Source organism: Eschrichtius robustus, chromosome X (assembly GCF_028021215.1).
Source record: "Eschrichtius robustus isolate mEscRob2 chromosome X, mEscRob2.pri, whole genome shotgun sequence".
Classification (NCBI taxonomy): Eukaryota; Metazoa; Chordata; class Mammalia; order Artiodactyla; family Eschrichtiidae; genus Eschrichtius; species Eschrichtius robustus.
In genome coordinates, this window is record NC_090845.1 from 62,944,362 (window position 1) to 62,964,428 (window position 20,067).

At 40.9% G+C, this 20,067-nt stretch overlaps 1 protein-coding gene and 1 pseudogene across 2 annotated transcripts in view; one reads left to right on the top strand and one right to left on the bottom strand.

Annotated features, from left to right (window-relative positions):
* Nucleotides 1-1,453: 1,453 nt before the first annotated feature.
* LOC137756326 (suppressor of cytokine signaling 6-like) lies at nucleotides 1,454-6,241 on the bottom strand (annotated as a pseudogene).
* OGT (O-linked N-acetylglucosamine (GlcNAc) transferase) overlaps nucleotides 6,220-20,067 on the top strand; it is a 37,392-nt gene continuing 23,544 nt past the window's right edge. The window contains exons 1-5 of one of the 2 annotated variants that reach the window (XM_068532839.1): nucleotides 6,220-6,474; nucleotides 9,316-9,496; nucleotides 10,372-10,615; nucleotides 16,377-16,445; nucleotides 19,774-19,890. In XM_068532839.1, the coding sequence (XP_068388940.1) occupies nucleotides 6,438-6,474; nucleotides 9,316-9,496; nucleotides 10,372-10,615; nucleotides 16,377-16,445; nucleotides 19,774-19,890 (648 nt within the window). In that variant the 5' untranslated portion in view covers nucleotides 6,220-6,437. The remainder of the gene's footprint in view (nucleotides 6,475-9,315; nucleotides 9,497-10,371; nucleotides 10,616-16,376; nucleotides 16,446-19,773; nucleotides 19,891-20,067) is intronic. The other variant, XM_068532840.1, reaches the window with a different exon arrangement.

Below are 20,067 nucleotides of genomic sequence, written 5' to 3' on the forward strand. Positions count from 1 at the left end.
CATCTTCTTTATCCATTCATCTGTCGATGGACACTTAGGTTGCTTCCATGTCCTGGCTATTGTACATACAGCTGCAGTGAACATTGTGGTACATGACCCTTTTTGAATTATGGTTTTCTCAGGGTATATGCCCAGTAGTGGGATTGCTGGGTCATATGGTAGTTCTATTTTTAGTTTTTTAAGGAACCTCCATACTGTTCTCCATAGTGGCTGTATCAATTTACATTCCCACCAACAGTGCAAGAGGGTTCCCTTTTCTGCACACCCTCTCCAGCATTTATTGTTTGTAGATTTTTTGATGATGGCCATTCTGACTGGTGTGAGGTGATACCTCATTGTAGTTTTGATTTGCCTTTCTCTAATGGTTAGTGATGTTGAGCATTCTTTCATGTGTTTGTTGGCAATCTGTATATCTTCTTTGGAGAAATGTCTGTTTAGGTCTTCTGCCCATTTTTGGATTGGGTTGTTTGTTTTTTTGATACTGAGCTGCATGAGCTGCTTGTAAATTTTGGAGATTGATCCTTTGTCAGTTGCTTCATTTGCAAATATTATCTCCCATTCTGAGGGTTGTCTTTTCGTCTTGTTTATGGCTTCCTTTGGTGTGCAAAAGTTTTTAAGTTTCATTAGGTCCCATTTGTTTATTTCTGTTTTTTATTTCCATTTCTCTAGGAGGTGGGTCAAAAAGGATCTTGCTGTGACTTATGTCATAGAGTGTTCTGCCTATGTTTTCCTCTAAGAGTTTTATAGTGTCTGGCCTCTAAGGCCATTTTTACAAAATATACAAACCACTAGATGAAAATGAAGGCAACAGAAAAATTCAACTTTTCATAACCAAAAAATTAGCACAACCTTAAAAATAATTTAGAAAAGAATGTTGTAAAAGATATACTGCAGATCTGCATTCTATTACCCAAGCTAGGTCAATTCATAATTCTAAATCTTTCTACAGTATGAGATTAAAAATCATTTTTAGTGTATATATAAATTCTGCATTTTATCACATGGGTATGTTTCTTCAACACTATCTTTTGAAAATAGGCCATTTAAAGAGACCACCATTTTTATTCTAAAAGTTTCATTCAACTTTACTTTGGGTTGCATACATGTGAAATGTGTTCTTAATGTCTAAAAATCACAATGGATAGCAGCAAAGGACTTGAGGGGAGGCACAGATTAAGGAGAATTTGATAATTTACATTGTGATTATTTTGCATACAATGGAAGACAATTCACACTTCTCAAACCTCAAGACTTTCCTTTTTAAAGAACCAAAAATAAACTCAAGACACGTTGGCAATACTGCCCCACCCCTAAACAAATTGATTACTCTTTTCACCTAAATCTTTAACAGTTATTGCAGCAAAAGATTTTGATAGTAATGAAAGTTTGTAAATTATATTTCAATCTCTTTTTCTGGAACCCAAAGTGCATGATGCAGGGTTCTCCTAATCTTTCAGTAGTGCTTCTCCTGTCAATAATTCTTCATTTTGTTTGGCAAAGGCAGTTTTTGAAATAAGTCTATTCTGATATACTGACATATAACAAAATAGCACCTGCAGGAATTGTGATACTTGTTTGGTCAGTCTGACAGGGTAAATTGCATATCCAGGCAACCGAGACCTTGAATAACAAAAAGCTCCATTTTCAGAGTCCCTGGTTGAATGTTTAATTAGATCAGCAAATTGTCCATCCACATCTGGTTGTTCATAAAAGCAAAACCTAACATTTGAGTGCTCAATTCTAGTGTGAAGTGTTTACCATGGAAGCGAAAGCTGGAGCTTAAAAGATAACAGTCATCAGAACTAGCCGGAGCAAGAAAAGAACCATCTGGCACATTTGCTAGATTTCCTTCTGTCTCCCAGCATGTGATTTGTCCCCAGCACTATCCTTATTTCACAAGTTTTCTCAGCTTCTCTGCAAAGCTTGTCACAACCATAAGACCACTACTTTCCACTGAGTCACAAACTCTTGGGCTTCCCTAGTGGCGCAGTGGCTGAGAATCTGCCTGCCAATGCAGGGGACATGGGTTTGAGCCCTGGTCCAGGAAGATCCCACGTGCCACCGAGCAGCTAAGCCCGTGTGCCACAACTACTGAGCCTGCGCTCTAGAGCTAGAGCCCGCGAGCCACAACTACTGACCTGTGAGCCACAACTGCTGAGGCTCGTGTGCCTAGAGCCGGTGCTCCACAACAAGAGAAGCCACCGCAATGAGAAGCCCGTGCACCACAACAAAGAGTAGCCCCACTCGCTGCAACTAGAGAAAGCCTGCATGCAGCAATGAAGACCCAATGAAGCCAAAAATAAATCAATTTTAAAAATGAATAAATTAAAAAAAAGAAAGAAACTCTTGCAACCACAGGAGCAGAGTCAGGATCAAAATTCAAATGATAGCACGTATACTTTCAGACGCATGGACATCTGTGCTGGTAAGTCCACCGACGTAACTTTGGATTTGATTTTTCTGCATTGGAGGTGGCAATGGTGAGTGTGGAGGGACATCATCATGACTCACTCTTGGGCTTTGCAGTGTGACACCTGAGGTGCCAATGAACAAGCCATACACAGACTTGTCCACAAAGATCTCTGGGGCAATGACTAGGCCCTCGTTTTTATTTTTGGAGAAAGAGTTCTCTCCCGCTTGAGAAGGAACTGCAGAAACTTCCATGGGAAAACTGTCCAGACAATAGGCGATCCTTCCAAAGCATACATCCCCCTCATTTCTAGGCACAGAATACCAAACGCAGTCTTGACGGGTAAGTCCAATAACTACAGGCACGTGTTCATTGTGGTGAAGACGCAAATCTCCATTCCGAGATTCTGAACTCTTTTTTTAAAAAAATCTATTTATTTATTTATTTATGGCTGTGTTGGGTCTTCGTTTCTGTGCGAGGGCTTTCTCTAGTTGTGGCAAGCAGGGGCCACTCTTCATCACGGTGCGCGGGCCTCTCACTATCACGGCCTCTCTTGTTGCGGAGCACGGGCTCCAGGCGCGCAGGCTCAGTAATTGTGGCTCACGGGCCCAGTTGCTCTGCGGCATGTGGGATCTTCCCAGACCAGGGCTCGAACCCGTGTGCCCTGCATTGGCAGGCATATTCTCAACCACTGCGCCACCAGGGAAGCCCCTGAACTCTTTAATGAATTATTTTGTTCTCGGCACACAGTTTCAGGCTGAAGACTGTGAAAATCTTTTCAGACATCCTTCCGTGTTGGATTTGGATTGGAAGAAAGAAACAGGGCTTTGAATCTCACTTCCTCCATTTTGATACACCGCTCCTCAGAGTTTGTAGGTCAAGAGACTAAGGGGTAGGACTATAGTGATGATTGACGAGGAAAGTGGACCTTATTGGTTTTTTGAGCTCTCGCATCTTTAAAGACTATTGGTGCTGAGGAGAGGAAAACCTATCCTCATCTGGCAGAGCTCCCAGAGGGTGTGCTCCCCTTGCTTTTCTGCTTTTGTTCTGCAGAAAGCCGCCTTTTTAATGTACCCATTAGGCTTTCAGTCTTTGATCTATTTTGTTCTACCTTTTTCATCTTCCCTGTTGATATCACAGCTGGCCATGTCTTTACCATAGCAGCTACCAAATAAGGAATCATTTTTTCCAAACTCACTGGCTAGTGATGGTTGCTGTGCTACCATGAAATCAGTTTCTTTACTTTTATTCGAGCTCAAAGATTTCCGGAAGGTTTTAAAACGAATTTTCTTCGTTATGAATGGTTAGCTACTCCGGGGGGTGGGGGTCGATCTCTCTCTGGAATATTATCCCCAAACATCTGGAGAGCCTGCGGCGCTACATCTATGTATTTTTCCAGCTTCATTGAACCTTTGGAGCCATTTTCCAGCGGCAACTGCGCGGCGGCGGCGGCGGCGGCGGCGGCGGCGGCGGCCAGAGCGTGTCTCCGGCTCCCTCGCCGAGCGCTGGCGCGACTGCTCTGAAGTGTGCGTTGTTTCAAGCCGCTAAATTGGTGGGCAATTTGCGAGACAGTAACAGAAAACGAATACACCATTAGCGGTATTATTACGGTGTCAAAGTTTGGGATTGCGGTGGAAGAAGCGCCTGGTTTATTTTAGGTGATTCTGAATTTAGAATTGCTGCCCATAAAAGGGAGAAAAACAAACAGAAATCAGTGTGAAAGAGAACACACAAAAGCACCCCCATCAATGCCCAGGTCAGGCCTTCTTGGTCACCCTCCTCCAGCCTGAAGTGACTGTTCCCTCCTCAGATATTTATAGACAGTGATGTATTTTATCACCTTAATAATACTCTTCTGTTTTATGCTCTAGTGGCTTTTTGTGTCTACGTAACTGGGCTTCAATTTCCTTGAGGGCAAAGATCTTGTCTTGCTGATTTTTGTGTCTCCCACAGTGCCTTGCACTCTAGTAAATGTTACTTGATTGGCCAAAGAAGATGCGTTTATCTGATAAGTCCTTCCAACTAAACCCTCCAGGTGCTACTGCTGGAAGGTACCTGGAGGGGGTTCTTGAGACTCCAACAGGAGTTTTTCCTTATTGAATCACTGTGAGCCCCACCACCCAGCTTTCCACAGCAGCGTCCTTTGACTCCTCTCAGGATAAGGAAACTTAGACCACAAGTATGGATGGGCCAAATAGCCTGCCTGGCTGGGAACATAATCTGGCATTTAACAAGAAGAAGAGTTTTACTTAATTAGCTAGCACCCACTAATCAGTAAGGCCTAAACATCTGCCAGTGGAATCTGAGAAGTCCGTTCTAAAAGTTGAAAAGCTGATTTTATTCACCACAGATGGAGCACTTCTGCCGGGGTTGGGGGGGGGGAGCGGGGAGAAAAAGGTTTTACCAGTTAAATCAAATTAAGAGAAGAGGTTGGTGCCCAATTTCCAGGAGAGTTTGTGTAGTGAACTTTGTCTTTTTCACTGCATCTGACTCGTAATTATGGATGTGATAGAAGAAATGATCAATATTACAAATTTCCTCTGTGCCCATATCCATAATTAACAGTATGTGAACTGTCTCAAAGAAATTGAAGCAAAATTTGAGGACTTAAGGGTGTGTGTGTGTGTAGTCAGTTGGCTAGGTAGTAGAAACATTTTGAAGAAATTCACCGACTTGTTTTCTTAGATCAAGGACTTTTTTATTTCTTTTGGAAAAAAGAAGGCTCCGAGAGACACAACTTGTTGCCTCCATTGGTTTATAATTTCTTGCTGATGTGGCAAGCTACCTTAAATCCTTCCTGGAACAAGAGATGAGATATAAATTAATACCAATGTGACAAAATGTCTGAACAGTGGACTTGAAACTGCAGGAGGATCATAAAGTACTGATGTGTTCAATAAGTGGAGGCAACTTAGCTTCAATCTCGACGTGTGGTTTAGGTAGATGGCAAATTAATCCACTTATCATTGTAGAGCTGCCTTGAGTTAAATGATATCACCGATTGTAACGTTCTGCAGAGCTACGTGGTGGAAATGAAGTCACAACTCAGAAGGGTCATGGATTTTGACGAATATGAATCGTCTTTAACATTTTTATGGCTGCTGCCTTTGGAGTGCAAACTCTCAGCATGTCCCCGAGTTATGAAGCATTTGCCATAATACTGTGGGCAAAACTATCCTGAACACCAAAAGGATTTGGAAATTTCGGGCCATATGGCCCAAATCTGAGATGCTTGGGTTCACTTGGTCCTGTGAAACTCTCAATCTTTTTCATCAAAGTGCTTAAATCAATGGCTGGAATCAGAATTAAGATGTGTTCTAATTGGAACCCTCTCCGCCATCGTTTTGAATCCCGCCTTTGAAATATAACCATTTAAATTTACTTGCTCAGAATTGATTCATCAACCTTGTAACTATCCTTTTTTGTACAAATAAAGTTGATGAAACTTTTGTAGATGCCTTTGGCATTTCTATTAAAATCTACGTTCTTGGCTAGGTAGTAGCCTATATACTTTACCACTCTGGCAAAAATGTAGCCATCATGTGTATGTTTCTTTTTCACCTTCCGCTTCGCTAGTAGAAAACTTGGACGGTCCTGCCCCAGACAGTGCCCTAGCCGCGAGTCGGGTTGACAGGGTTGCTCGCATGCGCTCTCGACACAAATCGTGTTTGTCGCAATGGGCCCTGTGCGGAAGGCTACATAGGAAAGAGTGACTTTGATTATAGTCATTTTGACGTAAGTGGTTACCGCGCTACTTCCGCGCTGGTACTTGATTGTAACAGAAAGTAGTTCCGGTCCGTGTTGTCTCGGCCGAGGAGCCGTCGCCGCCATTTCAAGACCGTGAGAGATAGATAGCCGACCAGAGTTCCTAAGGTTCAGTGTATGTAACTGTTGCCGCCGCTTAAGCCTGCCAAAGCAGTGGTACGGCTGCTGCCCTTGTATTTGCTACCTCTAGAAACATTCTTGCCAGTAGTGGCGGCAGCGGGACTCGATTACCCCCTTTTCGCACTCCCTCCAGAAGCTCCAGATGGCGTCTTCCGTGGGCAACGTGGCCGACAGCACAGGTACCGGTGTCTGTTCTACCTTGGCAGACGCCCCCTTGGGGTCTCGCGCCGTCCTCTGCCTCTCATCACTCCCTTCCCTCTAGCCATCCCCATTACATCAGTGGCATCGCTGAGCTTTTCGTCGTCTACCGGCATCCGATCGGGGTTTCTGCTGTCGTCCGTTCCTTAAACATTTCCTCTCGCTTGCTTGTTTTTTGCTTCCTTTCTTGCTTTGTAATCCTATGCATTTTCTAGCCTTCTACTCTCTCGGGACGCTTCTTCCACACGTGCGCGCTTAGGATGTCTCGGAATGGAGTGCATTGGAATCCCTGCCCTTCTCGCTGCCTTTCACTTGCCTTCGCCGCCGTATTCTCTCCTAATTCAGCTCACCGCCCCCTCCTCTTCCCCCTCCACGTCCCCCTCCACCCAGCTCCCCTTAGCCCGATTTGGTGGTCCTCTGTCAATCGAGGGCGGGGGTGCCGTTCCGAGGTAATCGTATCCTCACTTTGTATCACCCCAAGGACGAGCACAAGCTCCTGGGTGTGCTTCGAGTAACCTCGACAAGAGAGGATTTGTAAGCAGCACCCCGCCGGGCAGCGCCTTTCTGCTGTGTCTTCGGTTGAGTGGCCCCGGTTTCGATTGGAAATTTCCAGGGGTTCCTTTTGCCATCGCTCAATTCCACTCGCTGCCCCCAGCCTGGATTTCCCACCCAGTCCTCCTCCCTCCCCTCCCGCAGGGAGCCACACCCTTTCCTTCGCGAGGTTGCCAGCCCTGCGGTCCACTTCCTACCCTTGGGGAGAAACCACCCTGGTGTTGGGGCTTTGGCGTTGACCATCCTGCCCGCCAGTTTCTCGCTTTGTGTTACTTTCTCCCTGTATTCCTCCGCCGCCGCCTCTGGGTCTTCCATCCCCATTCTTTAGCCCGGTATCTCTTTATTCATAGGGGGTGTATTTTTTTTAAGTTTTCATCCCTGCTTGAAGAGTTTGTAAAGCAACTGGAGTGTAGCTGCACAAGTACAAGGCGGTTGCCCTTTTAGACAATTAGTCGAGAGTATTTGGTACTAAAAATAAGGAAACAACCAAATTATAGGAGTGTCCTTCAGCTGCCTTTCCATATTGAGGCTATTTGGGGCGGGAGGGAGGGGGGGATTGGGCTGCGGTTCTAAGGTTTCCCACGAGGTTATTTTTTTGTTGATTTCTCAGTTGAGATGTGTCAAGGATTTTATTGTTTTTGAACATTGCGCACTAAGAAGTGAATCTTCAATTGTCTTATCCATGATTGTAGGTAGTGGGATTAGTTATTAGTCAGTGTTCCCCTCCCTCTCAGGGATTTTTAAAGATTTAAGATTCTGTCCTAGATTCTCCTGTACTAGCTTGCCCTTTTCTACGTGTTATTTTATTTGAGGAAGTTGTCATTTCGAGCGTTAAAATAGCAGGCGGCCTTGAAAAGTTAATAATGTCTTAAAATAAGGAGCTAGGAAGTTCTAGAGGCTTGTCTAAAATGTGATTTTCTAGTTTTTCTCAGAGATATAACCGCCCCCAGAGTTGGATGCAGGTCTCTCTGCTCTTATGTTAGTGGTCAGCTAGCTGTGCATTCTGTTAGGAAATTTACTTTGCGTTCCCGTGAATACAGTTCACTCACCAGCTCTAATGATTGGGGGTCTAGGCTCAAATTTGAGCTTGTCACTCTGACCTTGGTAGAATTTAAGTAATTTGTACAATGTTTCCCACGCTATCTAGTTAAAGTGGTGTGGTCAAATTCCCAGTAATGTATTATTAAGTAAGTATCTACAATTGATACTTAGGTAGCTTGTTGTTGTTTTCCCTCTCTGGGCTTTAGATGTATACCCTTTATCTTTATATATCTGAACGAAGTCACTTACACACAGCAAAGTGCTTTCATTTGTTATTCTGTTGTGCTTTATCGAATGGTTTTATATTTTAGTGTTTTCCCATTCTTTTAAAAAACCATTGCAGTTGTAGGTAACTGCTTGGTTTACACAGGGTTGTTTGCAGTGTCTTAATCCTTCAGTCAGTATCCGAGGTCTTTGGAAAATGCTAGTGTTAAACCAGCGTGGGTGGGATTTAGCTAATTTGGTCTCAGTGTGAGTTTGGGATGGTAGAGGAGCAAGGTAATCTTGGGTCTTTATTTAAAATGTTTGATGATCGCTTTAAATATTTTGGCTCTTGACAGATGAATTCATCTTGTTTATCAGCTGTTTTAAAAATAGCACCTTGACTTTTAGTTTTTTTTTCCGTATGCTTGTTTCTAGTGTTGCCCTTAAAGTAATTAAAAAATTAAGTTGTGAAATATACAAAAGAAACAATATAATTGAGTTCACCACGCATCTGGTGCCCCCAATCCAGGTTAAGAGAGAGATTGTTACCAGTACTCCACCCCCCACAGATCCAACCTAGAACATGGGACAAAGTATTAAGTTTCCCAGTAGGTTATTCTGACATTATTAAATCTATGTGACCTTGCAAATCACATGTTTTATATTTTGTTTTTCTGTGTTAACTAAGGTATGAGGAATAATGTTTCGTGACTCTTTAGATGCTACTTCTGATTTGTAACTTAAAAATACGAAGTATTTTTTGTCATTATGTAATCTCCTTTGGAAGTAAATATTTCTGTCTGGTCTGGGAAAGAAAGTTAATGGGCGAATTCTAAAAATGCTAATTCTGCACTTGATATTAACTTGGGGGTATCAGTAACGTGCAGAACACTCTAGTGCTTTACATAGTTTCAAGCATTTTCATCTTTAAGTTTAATATACCATATTTTTACATTTTTTTGTTTGCATTTCTAACTTTTTGTTTCCCCCCCCCCCTTCCCTCAAATGTTTTGATGATTCTCCAGAACCAACGAAACGTATGCTTTCCTTCCAAGGGTTAGCAGAGTTGGCACATCGAGAATATCAGGCAGGAGATTTTGAGGCAGCTGAGAGACACTGCATGCAGCTCTGGAGACAAGAGCCAGACAATACTGGTGTACTTTTATTACTTTCATCTATACACTTCCAGTGTCGAAGGCTGGACAGGTAGGAGATGTGGGGGTGATGCTGGTGATTGCTGCCTCTGGGTGCTAAGCTTGAAAAATGATACTTAAATATTTGAACTTGAAATTTTTCCAGTACTGGGTTTCACCTGGAGCCACCAACGCACATCTGCTCTCTTGCCCACTTGTGACATGCCCAGCTGCCAGTTTTTCCTCCCTCCTTTTGTGGTGGTGGTTATATTATCAGTATGACTAGGGACCTTTTCTAGTTCTTTCCACCTACGTCTGCTGCTTTTTTAAAACTCTATTCAGGTAATTATTCTTAGTATACATCTGAGCATCCACTCTTACCTTTGTAAGATGTGTCAGCTTGAGGGACAGAAATGCTCAGAGATGAAGGTGTATATGCTGTGGTAGGAGGTGCATATGTGGTTCAAGTTGCAGATGCCATCAAGTCATTATGATGTGCTACTTTTAGCTAATCAGTTGAATTAATCAGAAGGGAAGAATCTGTGTTCTTATCCTTTTAATAAATTGTCATTTTGGCTTATTTAGATATTTAAAGGTGTGCGTCATTGAATCTTTTCAAGAAATGGAAAATGAGACTCACGCACATAGCATTTTTATTCTTGATCTTAACGATCATGGTTTACAATGAGGCAGTTTGGTAATGAGACTCTAGTTAAGAATTTTATCTCATAAGAAAAAAGAGTGTTCCAATTTGAAATCTGGAATTCCTCCACTTCAGAAAAACTTTGATTTCCAAAATTTTTCCTACTATGCGCTAGTTAAAAGATAATGTATTATTATATAATGAGCAATACACAGGATCTTCAGAAACTGTTTGAGTTGCATATGGGCCATACCTTCTTTCTGTAACATGCATACCCATGCATGAATACTTTTCCCCTTTTCCAGATCTGCCCACTTTAGTACTCTGGCAATTAAACAGAACCCTCTTCTGGCAGAAGCCTATTCGAATTTGGGGAATGTGTACAAGGAAAGAGGGCAGTTGCAGGAAGCAATTGAGCATTACCGGCATGCATTGCGTCTCAAACCAGATTTCATCGATGGTTATATTAACCTGGCAGCCGCTTTGGTAGCAGCAGGCGACATGGAAGGGGCAGTACAAGCTTACGTCTCTGCTCTTCAGTACAATCCTGTGAGTATAATTTTAATGGTTATTATTTTCCCTTCACAAAAGCCCTGAAAGAAACAGTTTGATACTTTAGACACTAAAATAGGTTTTTGCATGGAAAAAAGTCAAGAGTTTGGAAATGTTTTGTCTACTTAAAATGGTGAAATTGCTTTGACTCAGGTCTGTGTTATGTTTTAAAAAAAATTATTTTATCTAGCAAGTTATTTGAGAGCATAAAAATTATCCTTATTGCAAGAAACTCTACGTCTGTCTTTATAATGCCCGTAAAAGTACAGAACACATGACATTGTTTCTTTGGGCTCTTTTGATTAAATTTGGGTAACTTCTGCTATAACATGTTTGCAACAGTTAATTGATTTTCAAGGAATAATGGAAGAAGGGCCTTAATCTGTAATATAGAATAGTTAAGATGTCAGTATATGGATCCGTGACATGAAAACTAGGCTGCAAACTTTTTTCCTCAATATCCTATTCTCTTTTCTTTCTACATAATTAGAAGTGGTAGAATAGAGGTGATAGTATGCACACCAGGCTTTTGATTAGTTCTAAAAATTTTTTTGTCTAAATTGCAGATGTTTTCCGGGGAACAAGTGAGGCCCAGTTGGCAGACATTAAGTTCACAATGTGTTAAGGTTTCTGAAAGGTACACAGAAAAAGTAAGACTTGCCCTTAGAACTTTTGATGTAGTTAGGGAAATAAGATAGACATAACAGGAAAGTGATAAAGAGGGAGATTATAGGAATGCAGAAAACATTTAAGAATATGTTTCTGAGCTACGTCATCAACATTTAGCTTTGCACCAACCCTTGAAGTGGTTAATAATTAACTATTATAGCTACCATTTATTGAAAGTCTACTATGTGCTCAGACATTGTGCCATTCAGACGTTGGTCTTTCTTAATGCTCACAATGATCCTTCAAAGTAGATGGTATCTGTTCCAATTTTACCACTTAAAAACAGACTCAGGGGTTATGTTAACTTTCTTGGGATCAAACAGCTAGTAATGGTGAAGTGGATATTAAAAGCTGAGTCTGAATATCTTGAAAGCAAACATTGTAGAGAGAAGAAATAAAGGAAACCCTTTTTATCTGGGTACCCAGAGGGCATCCACCCCTCAAGGCAGCCCTTGAGCACAGTTTGAAAACCATTCTGCTGTCCCTTAATCCTTATTTTACAGGTGGGAAACTGAAGCTTAATATAGTAGTTTATGCAAAGATCTGAAATCACTTTTTATCATATCTATGAACAGTTGTTTTTTCCGTTAATTTTGATTGTAAAATTTTAAATTTCATTTATTGCGTTTTGTATGGATACAGTGAAAAGTCTCCCAGCTACCCTTCTTGGAGGTAGCTGATGAAACTAATTTCTTATGTATCCTTTTGGAGATACTCAATGCATATATATGTAAATTTGAGTGACTTTTTTGTAATTTTTATTGCAGTACCATCTAGCTAGTTACAGAAAGTTTTAGGGAACCCTGTATGTGCTGCCACTGGGGCTTGCACCTTGTTCTTGCCAAGGCTCAGGGCTCACTTGTGTACCTAATTGTCACAGTAAATTCTTTCCCTTTATTAATTAAGGTTGGTTCCATCCTTCACTTGTTGATTGCGTATACATTCACTTGTGCCCTCTTACACAGCCGTGGGCCCAAACACCTTGGAACTCTGATCCCCTTTGCTCAGGTTTCCAGTTGCCTACATGTATCGCAGAGCAGTCATTGCTGCTGACAGTATACCAAACTGTAGGAGTATGATGAGAAGGGAAAGCTAAAGTGGGAGACAGAACCATGCTTTTCAATATCTAACCTGTTAACAGGAAGCTTATCATTGTGCCCTACCAAAGAAGTAAGATAATACTAAAATAAATCATGGGACTACCCCTTGAAGGCATTGAACAGCTATGCATTCCCATCTGGCTCTGTTTCTTTTAGTGGAAGGTGCTGCTTTATTTCTGTCTTTACCAGTAAGAATGAAAAAGGGACTGTGCCTACTGCCTTGATTTCACCTAAATATACCGTAGTGATCATGTTTTAATTCATTTCAGGGTATCTAGTCTTAACTAGATTTAAGCTTACTGTCAAATGCCTGTGTCAATTCAGTACTGACAGAGAATCTTGAGTCTGTTCCTAGATTGTGCTCTTGTTGGCAGTGCATTGCTGGCCTGAATCACAGATGTAGTTGGCATTCTATGAAAAATAGTTAAAGAAACTCAGGTTATTTTGGTTTTGCAGTAGTGAAAAAGTAAAATGTTAAGGTGGTGGTCTTGGCAACCTGTTTTCAATAGTGTTTGTCTTTTTAAGTTAATGGTATGTCAGTTTAGAAGTTATTCTGTGACTTGATTATAGAAATTACTTTTAAGAAGTAGAGCTGTTTCATATTTTTACATTCTGAATTGGCTTCTGTAATATTGGGTGATTTAATAATTTCACTAAAATATTAGTCCATTGTATTTGAAGGTGCTGTTGCAGCTGGTAATCTTTCACATGATAACTCACTAGAGTTGCCCATGCTTGGCAATCCCTTTTATGAATTATGTATAAAATGTTCTTTGTAAGATGGCTATAATACTGAGTTGCTCTAAGGAACTCTGTTTCTGAGTCTATAGGTTTTTGAACCATTGCTTCTGTTTTGATTGTGGATGCATAGCACTGAGAGCTACTGGCATCCTGACCATCACGTGTTACTGTCATGTTATTTGTTACTGTTGCGAGTCTCAGTCATACAGCTAAACTGTAGAAAACCTTATACAGTCATCCCTAGGTATCCGTGGGGGATTGGTTCTAGGACCCCCCACGGATACCAAAATCTGTGGGTGCTCAAGCCCCTTATAAACAGTGGTGTAGTACAGTTGGCCCTCAAGAGTCCACAGTTTCTGCATCTGCAGATGCAGAGGGTCAACTGTATTTCTGTCCCTCTCTGCTCTGCTTTTTGTAAGTTTGCTGTGCAAATGTCACATTTAAATACTTGAGTGCTTATTGTGTGTACAGTGCTTTGTTAGGAATTGGGGAGATGTGTTGCGGGGGGAGTTGTGGATTATAATATGAGACAGGACCTGACCCATAAAGGAAAAAAGGTGTAAGCTCCTCAGATGATTATTCTTAGGGAGTATTAATCAGAAGATTTTCTCGAGTGGATGCTTATAATCTAAGCATTCTGTAGGAAGGTAAATAGCAAGTAGACTTCCTTGGCTGAAGTGGTGAGTCAAGTAGTAACAAGAAGTGAGTGTAGTAGAGGAGAGTCAATTGGAAGATTGAGAAAGAATAGAGGCTGAGGAGTTTGAATTTAATTTGAGAGGCAATTGAGAACTACTGTAGGCTTTAATCAACCTGATTTTATTTCGTGTGTATATAGATGTTGTGGGTGGGGGTGGGGGGGGCTCTAGGAGGAAAGGCGGGAAATAAATGCTATCTCAGGAAGGGTTGTTATACAGCAGATTCTTACTCATTTCCGTCTCCTTACCTTTATTCATAGTATTTTCCCTTGTCTGCAATGTCCTCCTCCTTTGTCTGTTAAAACCGTACTCATCCTTCAAGGCCTGGCTTAAAATTTCTTCTTTGAGTTCATTTCTTTACCACTATGTGGCTGTTTAATATGTATGTGTTTTGTCTTTCCACATAGATTGTAAGCCCTTTGAAGATAAGGATTCTATTAATTTATTTCCCTACAGTTCCAGGCATATTGTTGAATTGAATAAAGGTTTGCATAGAAGATATTAACCTAGGAATGGACACAATGGGCTGGGTTTGAGAATTGTGATTCTCTTAGCAGATATTGTTTCAATGTGACTAATGAAGCGGAACTGATGTCTTAGGTTTTGAACTTTGGGGAGAATAGTGGTATCCTTGAATTTTCTGGAAATTAGTTATTCATGCATGAAGGTTTAGATTTCCAATGGGAGAATTGGATTTCACTATTATATTTAATATGATATGTTTTACCTTTTTCTAAAACTGCCTTATTGATTATTTTATAGTGATCTTGAAGATAATCTATTTTTAACTGTGGGCATTGTGTTAACTTGATTTAGTATGCTGTAATGGGTCTAGATGATATAACTAAATATAGGTACATACACTGTCAGTACTTGGATGGCACGCATCCAAGAGTTTATAGAAACTAGAGGGTAAAATTATGCAACAGTTGGCTAAGATGTATAGCCCATTAGGGTCATTGTTGGAGAATTATTGCAAGACTTCTGATTATTATGGCTCAGAAAAGAAATAGGAATTGGTAAAAGTCCAAAGATGTATAACCACGATAATGAGATACAGTAGAAGGAATTTGTTTGAACAGATTGGATTGTTCAGTCATGGTCTGCCAAAACATAACGGTAGCCCTTAAAGTTTAGGGGGAAAAAAATCATACAAAGTAGATAGCAAGATTATAGAATTCATTACTTCTGAGAGTATAAATAGGGTTGAAAAATACTTAAGACTCATGAGAGGATGCTAAGTCTGTAATAAGATTAATGATACCTATGAGGATTAGTATTAGCCTTTTGTGCTTGAGGTCACGGGAGACCACCATTTTCTCCCAAAACACTAGTCATTGCTCCATGGACAGACAGATCAGGTAGCTCATGGAACTGACTCAGTATGGCCAACCATAAGGGTGTTCTGTGGCAGCCTATTCTTTGCTGGCTGACTTTTTGTTCACTTGATGGATGATAATATACAATCACAAAAGCTGTTTATCAGTAAAATTATCACCTGATTGTGGAAACCATAATACAGTTGCACATAGAGTAGTATATATGATGATACCTTGGCACAGTTGACAAAATTTCACTTTCTAGGGCTTAGTGTCAGGCTCTTCCACACGTGGAACAGTTTGGAATGATAAGCTTACTCCTTATTGCCATTGTCTTTGCTTGTTGACTGACAAGGCAAACCAAGGACAAATAAAAATTTAAGCTCACTGTTCTGATGTGTCTTTCATACTGATGAACGGACTGGTGAGTCAGATGACTAGCAACACAATTGTGCTGCTAATAAAAAGCCGAGTCGACTGCTTTTCATTATTCGCCCACTCAACTCTAATGGCAGTTAATACTAATGAGTAATCTAGTGCCAGGTGCCAGGATTAAAGCTTCGGTTGGATGGTAATCCTTTTGTCTAATAGTGAAATGAAGTCAAGTTTTCTACATACTCTGGCAGCCTAAGGGTAGGTTTGCCAATAACTAATCACAGCTAAATCCTTTTTTCCACTATGGAAAATTTTTGACCCTCAATGTAGTAGTGGTTCATCATAACCTTGAACAAAATAGTTGAACAAACATTTGATGCTTTTTTTTTTTTTTTTAACGTGACTAACATTTGGGGAGAGGAGACGCTATAGCAAGGCCCATAGTCTTCTATCTGAAACTGGTGGGATCAAATGCGTCTTAAAATTCAGAGTTTTTAGGATTTTAGAAAGATGATAATACCATATATGACTCCCAGGTGTGTCTGGAGCAGCACCTTCTAGTAAAACACATTTATATTTCTGCAGCAAAAGGTATGCATATTCACCTTAAGTGTGATCAATAAATTCTGTAAATAACTTCATGCCAGTTCAAGTCAGATTTAATCATCAAATGAGTTTTTAAAATTTTTTGGAATTTGGAATTGAGGATGAGGGGATTGTGTTCCTGTTCTTAAATTTGTCAAGCAGTATCTCTAGTTGACAATAAAATGATGGAGCTAGATACGTAAAAGTAATTTCAAGATATCTTTGGTTGACAAAGCAGAGTATAATTAATGACAGAGTATCTCTGGGTTTCTAGGATTTGTACTGTGTTCGCAGTGACCTGGGGAACCTGCTCAAAGCCCTGGGTCGCTTGGAAGAAGCCAAGGTAGGTGTTTGATAGAACACATTTAAACATCAGTGTTATGGATACTTGTACTTTTTGCCAAGTCTTCAACTCTTCATTGAGCTATCTTCACAAAACAGTCCTATGAAACTGAGGAAAACTGACGGCATGAATCGCCTCAGACTAGAGCAGGGCCAGGATTTGGCATATCTGTTCTAAATCTGGGGGTAAAGCAAGAACCTGAACATTTTGGAGCCTTTCTGCTGAGCTAGATCATCTTTATAACAATGGGCTCCATCATGATCTTATGTGGGAATAAATAACATTCCTTCAAATCTGAGGCTTGCCTGCTGGTGACAAGCAGAGCGCCTGTGATTTGGCTCAAGACTCCTATATGATGCAGGTGCCATTGAAAATGCTGCTCTTCTAAGTCCTTTGTGGCTTGTAAGTGGAGAAGAATTTCATCCAAATGTTACCCTGTAATACTGGCATTTAAAATTCTTATTTAACCTTCCTCCCTTCATCTTCCTCACCCTTTTTACAGTGGAAGAAAGGCTGTTAAATGATTGCAAATTAATAATTGGAACATCCTGCCCCTTCTTGTCCTCACTCCCTTCCCCAAGTTCCTGTTTCCTCTTTTCCAATCCTAGTTGTCTACCTTCTTTTCTTCCTTACTTCCTTCTTTTATTCCTCCCCATCCCACCTCCTTTAAAAAAAAAGTCAGAAGGACAAAGCTGGTTTGTTTGGGAAATGGACTGATCGAAAGAAAACTTGCCCAAGTGGAAAGGTGGCTTTTAGCATTCTGTGTTTCCAAATAATGAATTTGAACACCAGGTTGGGTTATTAAAGCTTTTGGTATAATTTTAAATTAAATTTATAAATGAAATTGTCTTGTTACAAGCCACCTTACGCAACCGCGCTGCAGGGGTGAGGAGTGGGGAGAAACCAGAATGCTTCTGAAACTCCCACCTGTTGCTCTGAGCCCCACGCGCATGCTAATACGTGGAGTGTATGCGCAGCGTAGCTGTCTGTTTGACTGCTTCATCCAGGGAGGGAGAAGGCTTTTCAGCACCATCTGATGTTAAAAGGCACTAGTTTTAAGTGCATAGCTCATAAATTCTGCTGACACTTTGGATTAACCTTATGTAGGTTTCCAGCTAATGAATTGTGATTGATTTCAACCTTAGCTGATAAATCTAATTGGTAATTTATAGAACAAATATTTGATAAGCTTCTATTAATTGTCACCCCACCAAGCGGACAGCTAACATGAATTGCACTTCACTGCAGCTTTAGAGATCGGTTTAGGCTGAGACATTGCGCCTGCCTTAGGTTGCTGACTTCTTTATTTCAGAGCTCTGGAGACACCTAGTTTGAAAAATGTTATTCTGTTTTTGTGAGAACTTAGTGAACAAGAAAATACTCTTGAGTGAAATGCAATGTATTTCTTTTGTAATCAGTGCATTTGAAAATTCAAGCCAGCATATTCCTAGTAGATGGAAGCAAAATTAAGTTGTCTTTGTAGAAAATGAAGAGCCTTTCTTCCAGCAAAAATCCCTGCTGTATGCAATAGCCCTGATTAACCCTCTCCCTTCTGCATGTTTCCCATATTACAGACTTGAGACTGTCCTCATTCCCATATGTAATAGACATCCAAAGAATTTCAATTGCTTTGTTGAACTTTTACTAATGATCTTGTTTTTATTTTCTCTCTTGTTTTTGGTTTTTCACCATTGATATTGTATTTAGAAGGTTTCAGGTGGGTGAAACCTCCTATTCCATGCGTAAGGTGCCTCGCTGAAGGGAGCTCGAGGCCTGGATCTAGGGCAGACACACACCTCCTCCTCTTCCAGCAAGGAACGCACCGAAAAGTCACATGATGAGAAATATGGTAACGGGTTTGTAACTGCCACAGCAAAACAATTTGCCTCCATGCCTGAATCTTCTGTCTTGTGGCTTCAGAAACAGCTTAAAATAATTTTATTTACAAGCAAGTTATGTAAGAGAATGTTTTATACTATAGCCACAATTCTGTCAAAGATAAGTAAAAGTTAATTGATATTAAAAATTATTAGAGATAATTTACTAGTAAAAGCTTCTAACTCTTCTTGTTGTTCATTTTTTCCTTTTTTCTTCTTTGTTTGGATTGCAGCATTCTGCTCTTCTGATGATGCGCTGTGACCCTGCAGTAGCGCAAAGGCTGCGCAGCGTTAATGCGCAATGCGTGCGAATGAGCCCCTGTGAACGGTTGACTAGATGAGTAATCTGATTGACTGGCTCCCTCAGTCCTATTTTGTAGCCTTTTTGGATAAAATTGGGTTTTAACATACCTCGAGTCCAACTAATCTCATTAAACAAATATTGTCTATGGGCCTGTCTAGTAGATTAATGGATCTGGTTGGCCGTTTGCTGCGTCTAGGGGTGTTCTATGTAGCGCAGCAGTTCGCAGCGATTGCGCAGTGCGATGCTGTTAGGTTGCGCAAGCGATGTTTGCGCTCGCATTACAGGGACCTCAACCTAGGTGCAGTCCTGTCATATGAGGTTTCAGCTTCAGTCCCCCTTGGGAGATGGGCATTGTGAGGATGTGACTTATAGCCTGGCCTTATGATATCTGGCTTGTCAGAAAAGCATTTTCCTCCTCAGTAGCATAGTTTTGATGTTAGTGAGGAACATTATTGTTTATTTAGAGCATAGTTTTGATGTTAGTGAGGAACATTATTGTTTATTTAGAGCAGCATTTCCCAAAATGTGTTTTATAGGTATTCTCATAAAATGTCCAATGAAAGAAGAGTTCCATGGTCAACTAAGTTCAGGGAACCGTGTATATACTATTAAAGGCTTAGGGAAGTCCTGTAGTCAAGAAACCTGTTTTCTGTTTTCCTAATTTATTTGATCGTGAAATCCTTTTTTCCAGTGATAACTATTAACACATCGTAGAACAGACTTTGGGAAACTTGGGTGGGGGAGGGGGGGAGGAACTTAGCCTTAAGTGGCGCCTTCCAGATACCACTTGAAAACGGTAGCAAGAGCCCTTAGGTGTTCAGATGAGGGAAGTCCAGCATAGAGTCTTAAGGCAACTGACTTTCCGGTTAAGTTCCAGTGTAAGGGTTGGTCATTGGTTGGCAGAACTGAACATGGTGGTTTGCACCTGGGTTCTGGTGGCGCAGGCGCAGGAGCAGCCAGCTGTGGCAGCGCATTAGTTTTGGCGCAAGCGAGCCTATGCTGCAGGGTCACTTTTGGCTGGTCAGAGAAGGAATAATGATATCACCTTCTTCCCCCCTCCCCCAATCTTTTTTTTTTCCCTTTATAAATTTTCCCCCTTCCCTTTACCTCCTTCCCCTCCCATCTTCTTTCATTAACCCCTCCTAAGGCATGTTATTTGAAAGCAATTGAGACGCAACCGAACTTTGCAGTAGCTTGGAGTAATCTTGGCTGTGTTTTCAATGCACAAGGGGAGATTTGGCTTGCAATTCATCACTTTGAAAAGGTTAGTCGTTAAATTAATAATTGGTATTTTTGAAGTGCTTATGTATGCAGGGTGTTTCTACTAGAACTAAATAATAGGCCTTTACTTAATTAGTCACATAATATCTTTGTTTCTCTGACAGTATTGCAGCATTTGCTGGATGGTACATGGCAGTTTCCAGTTTAGCATTGAAAATGT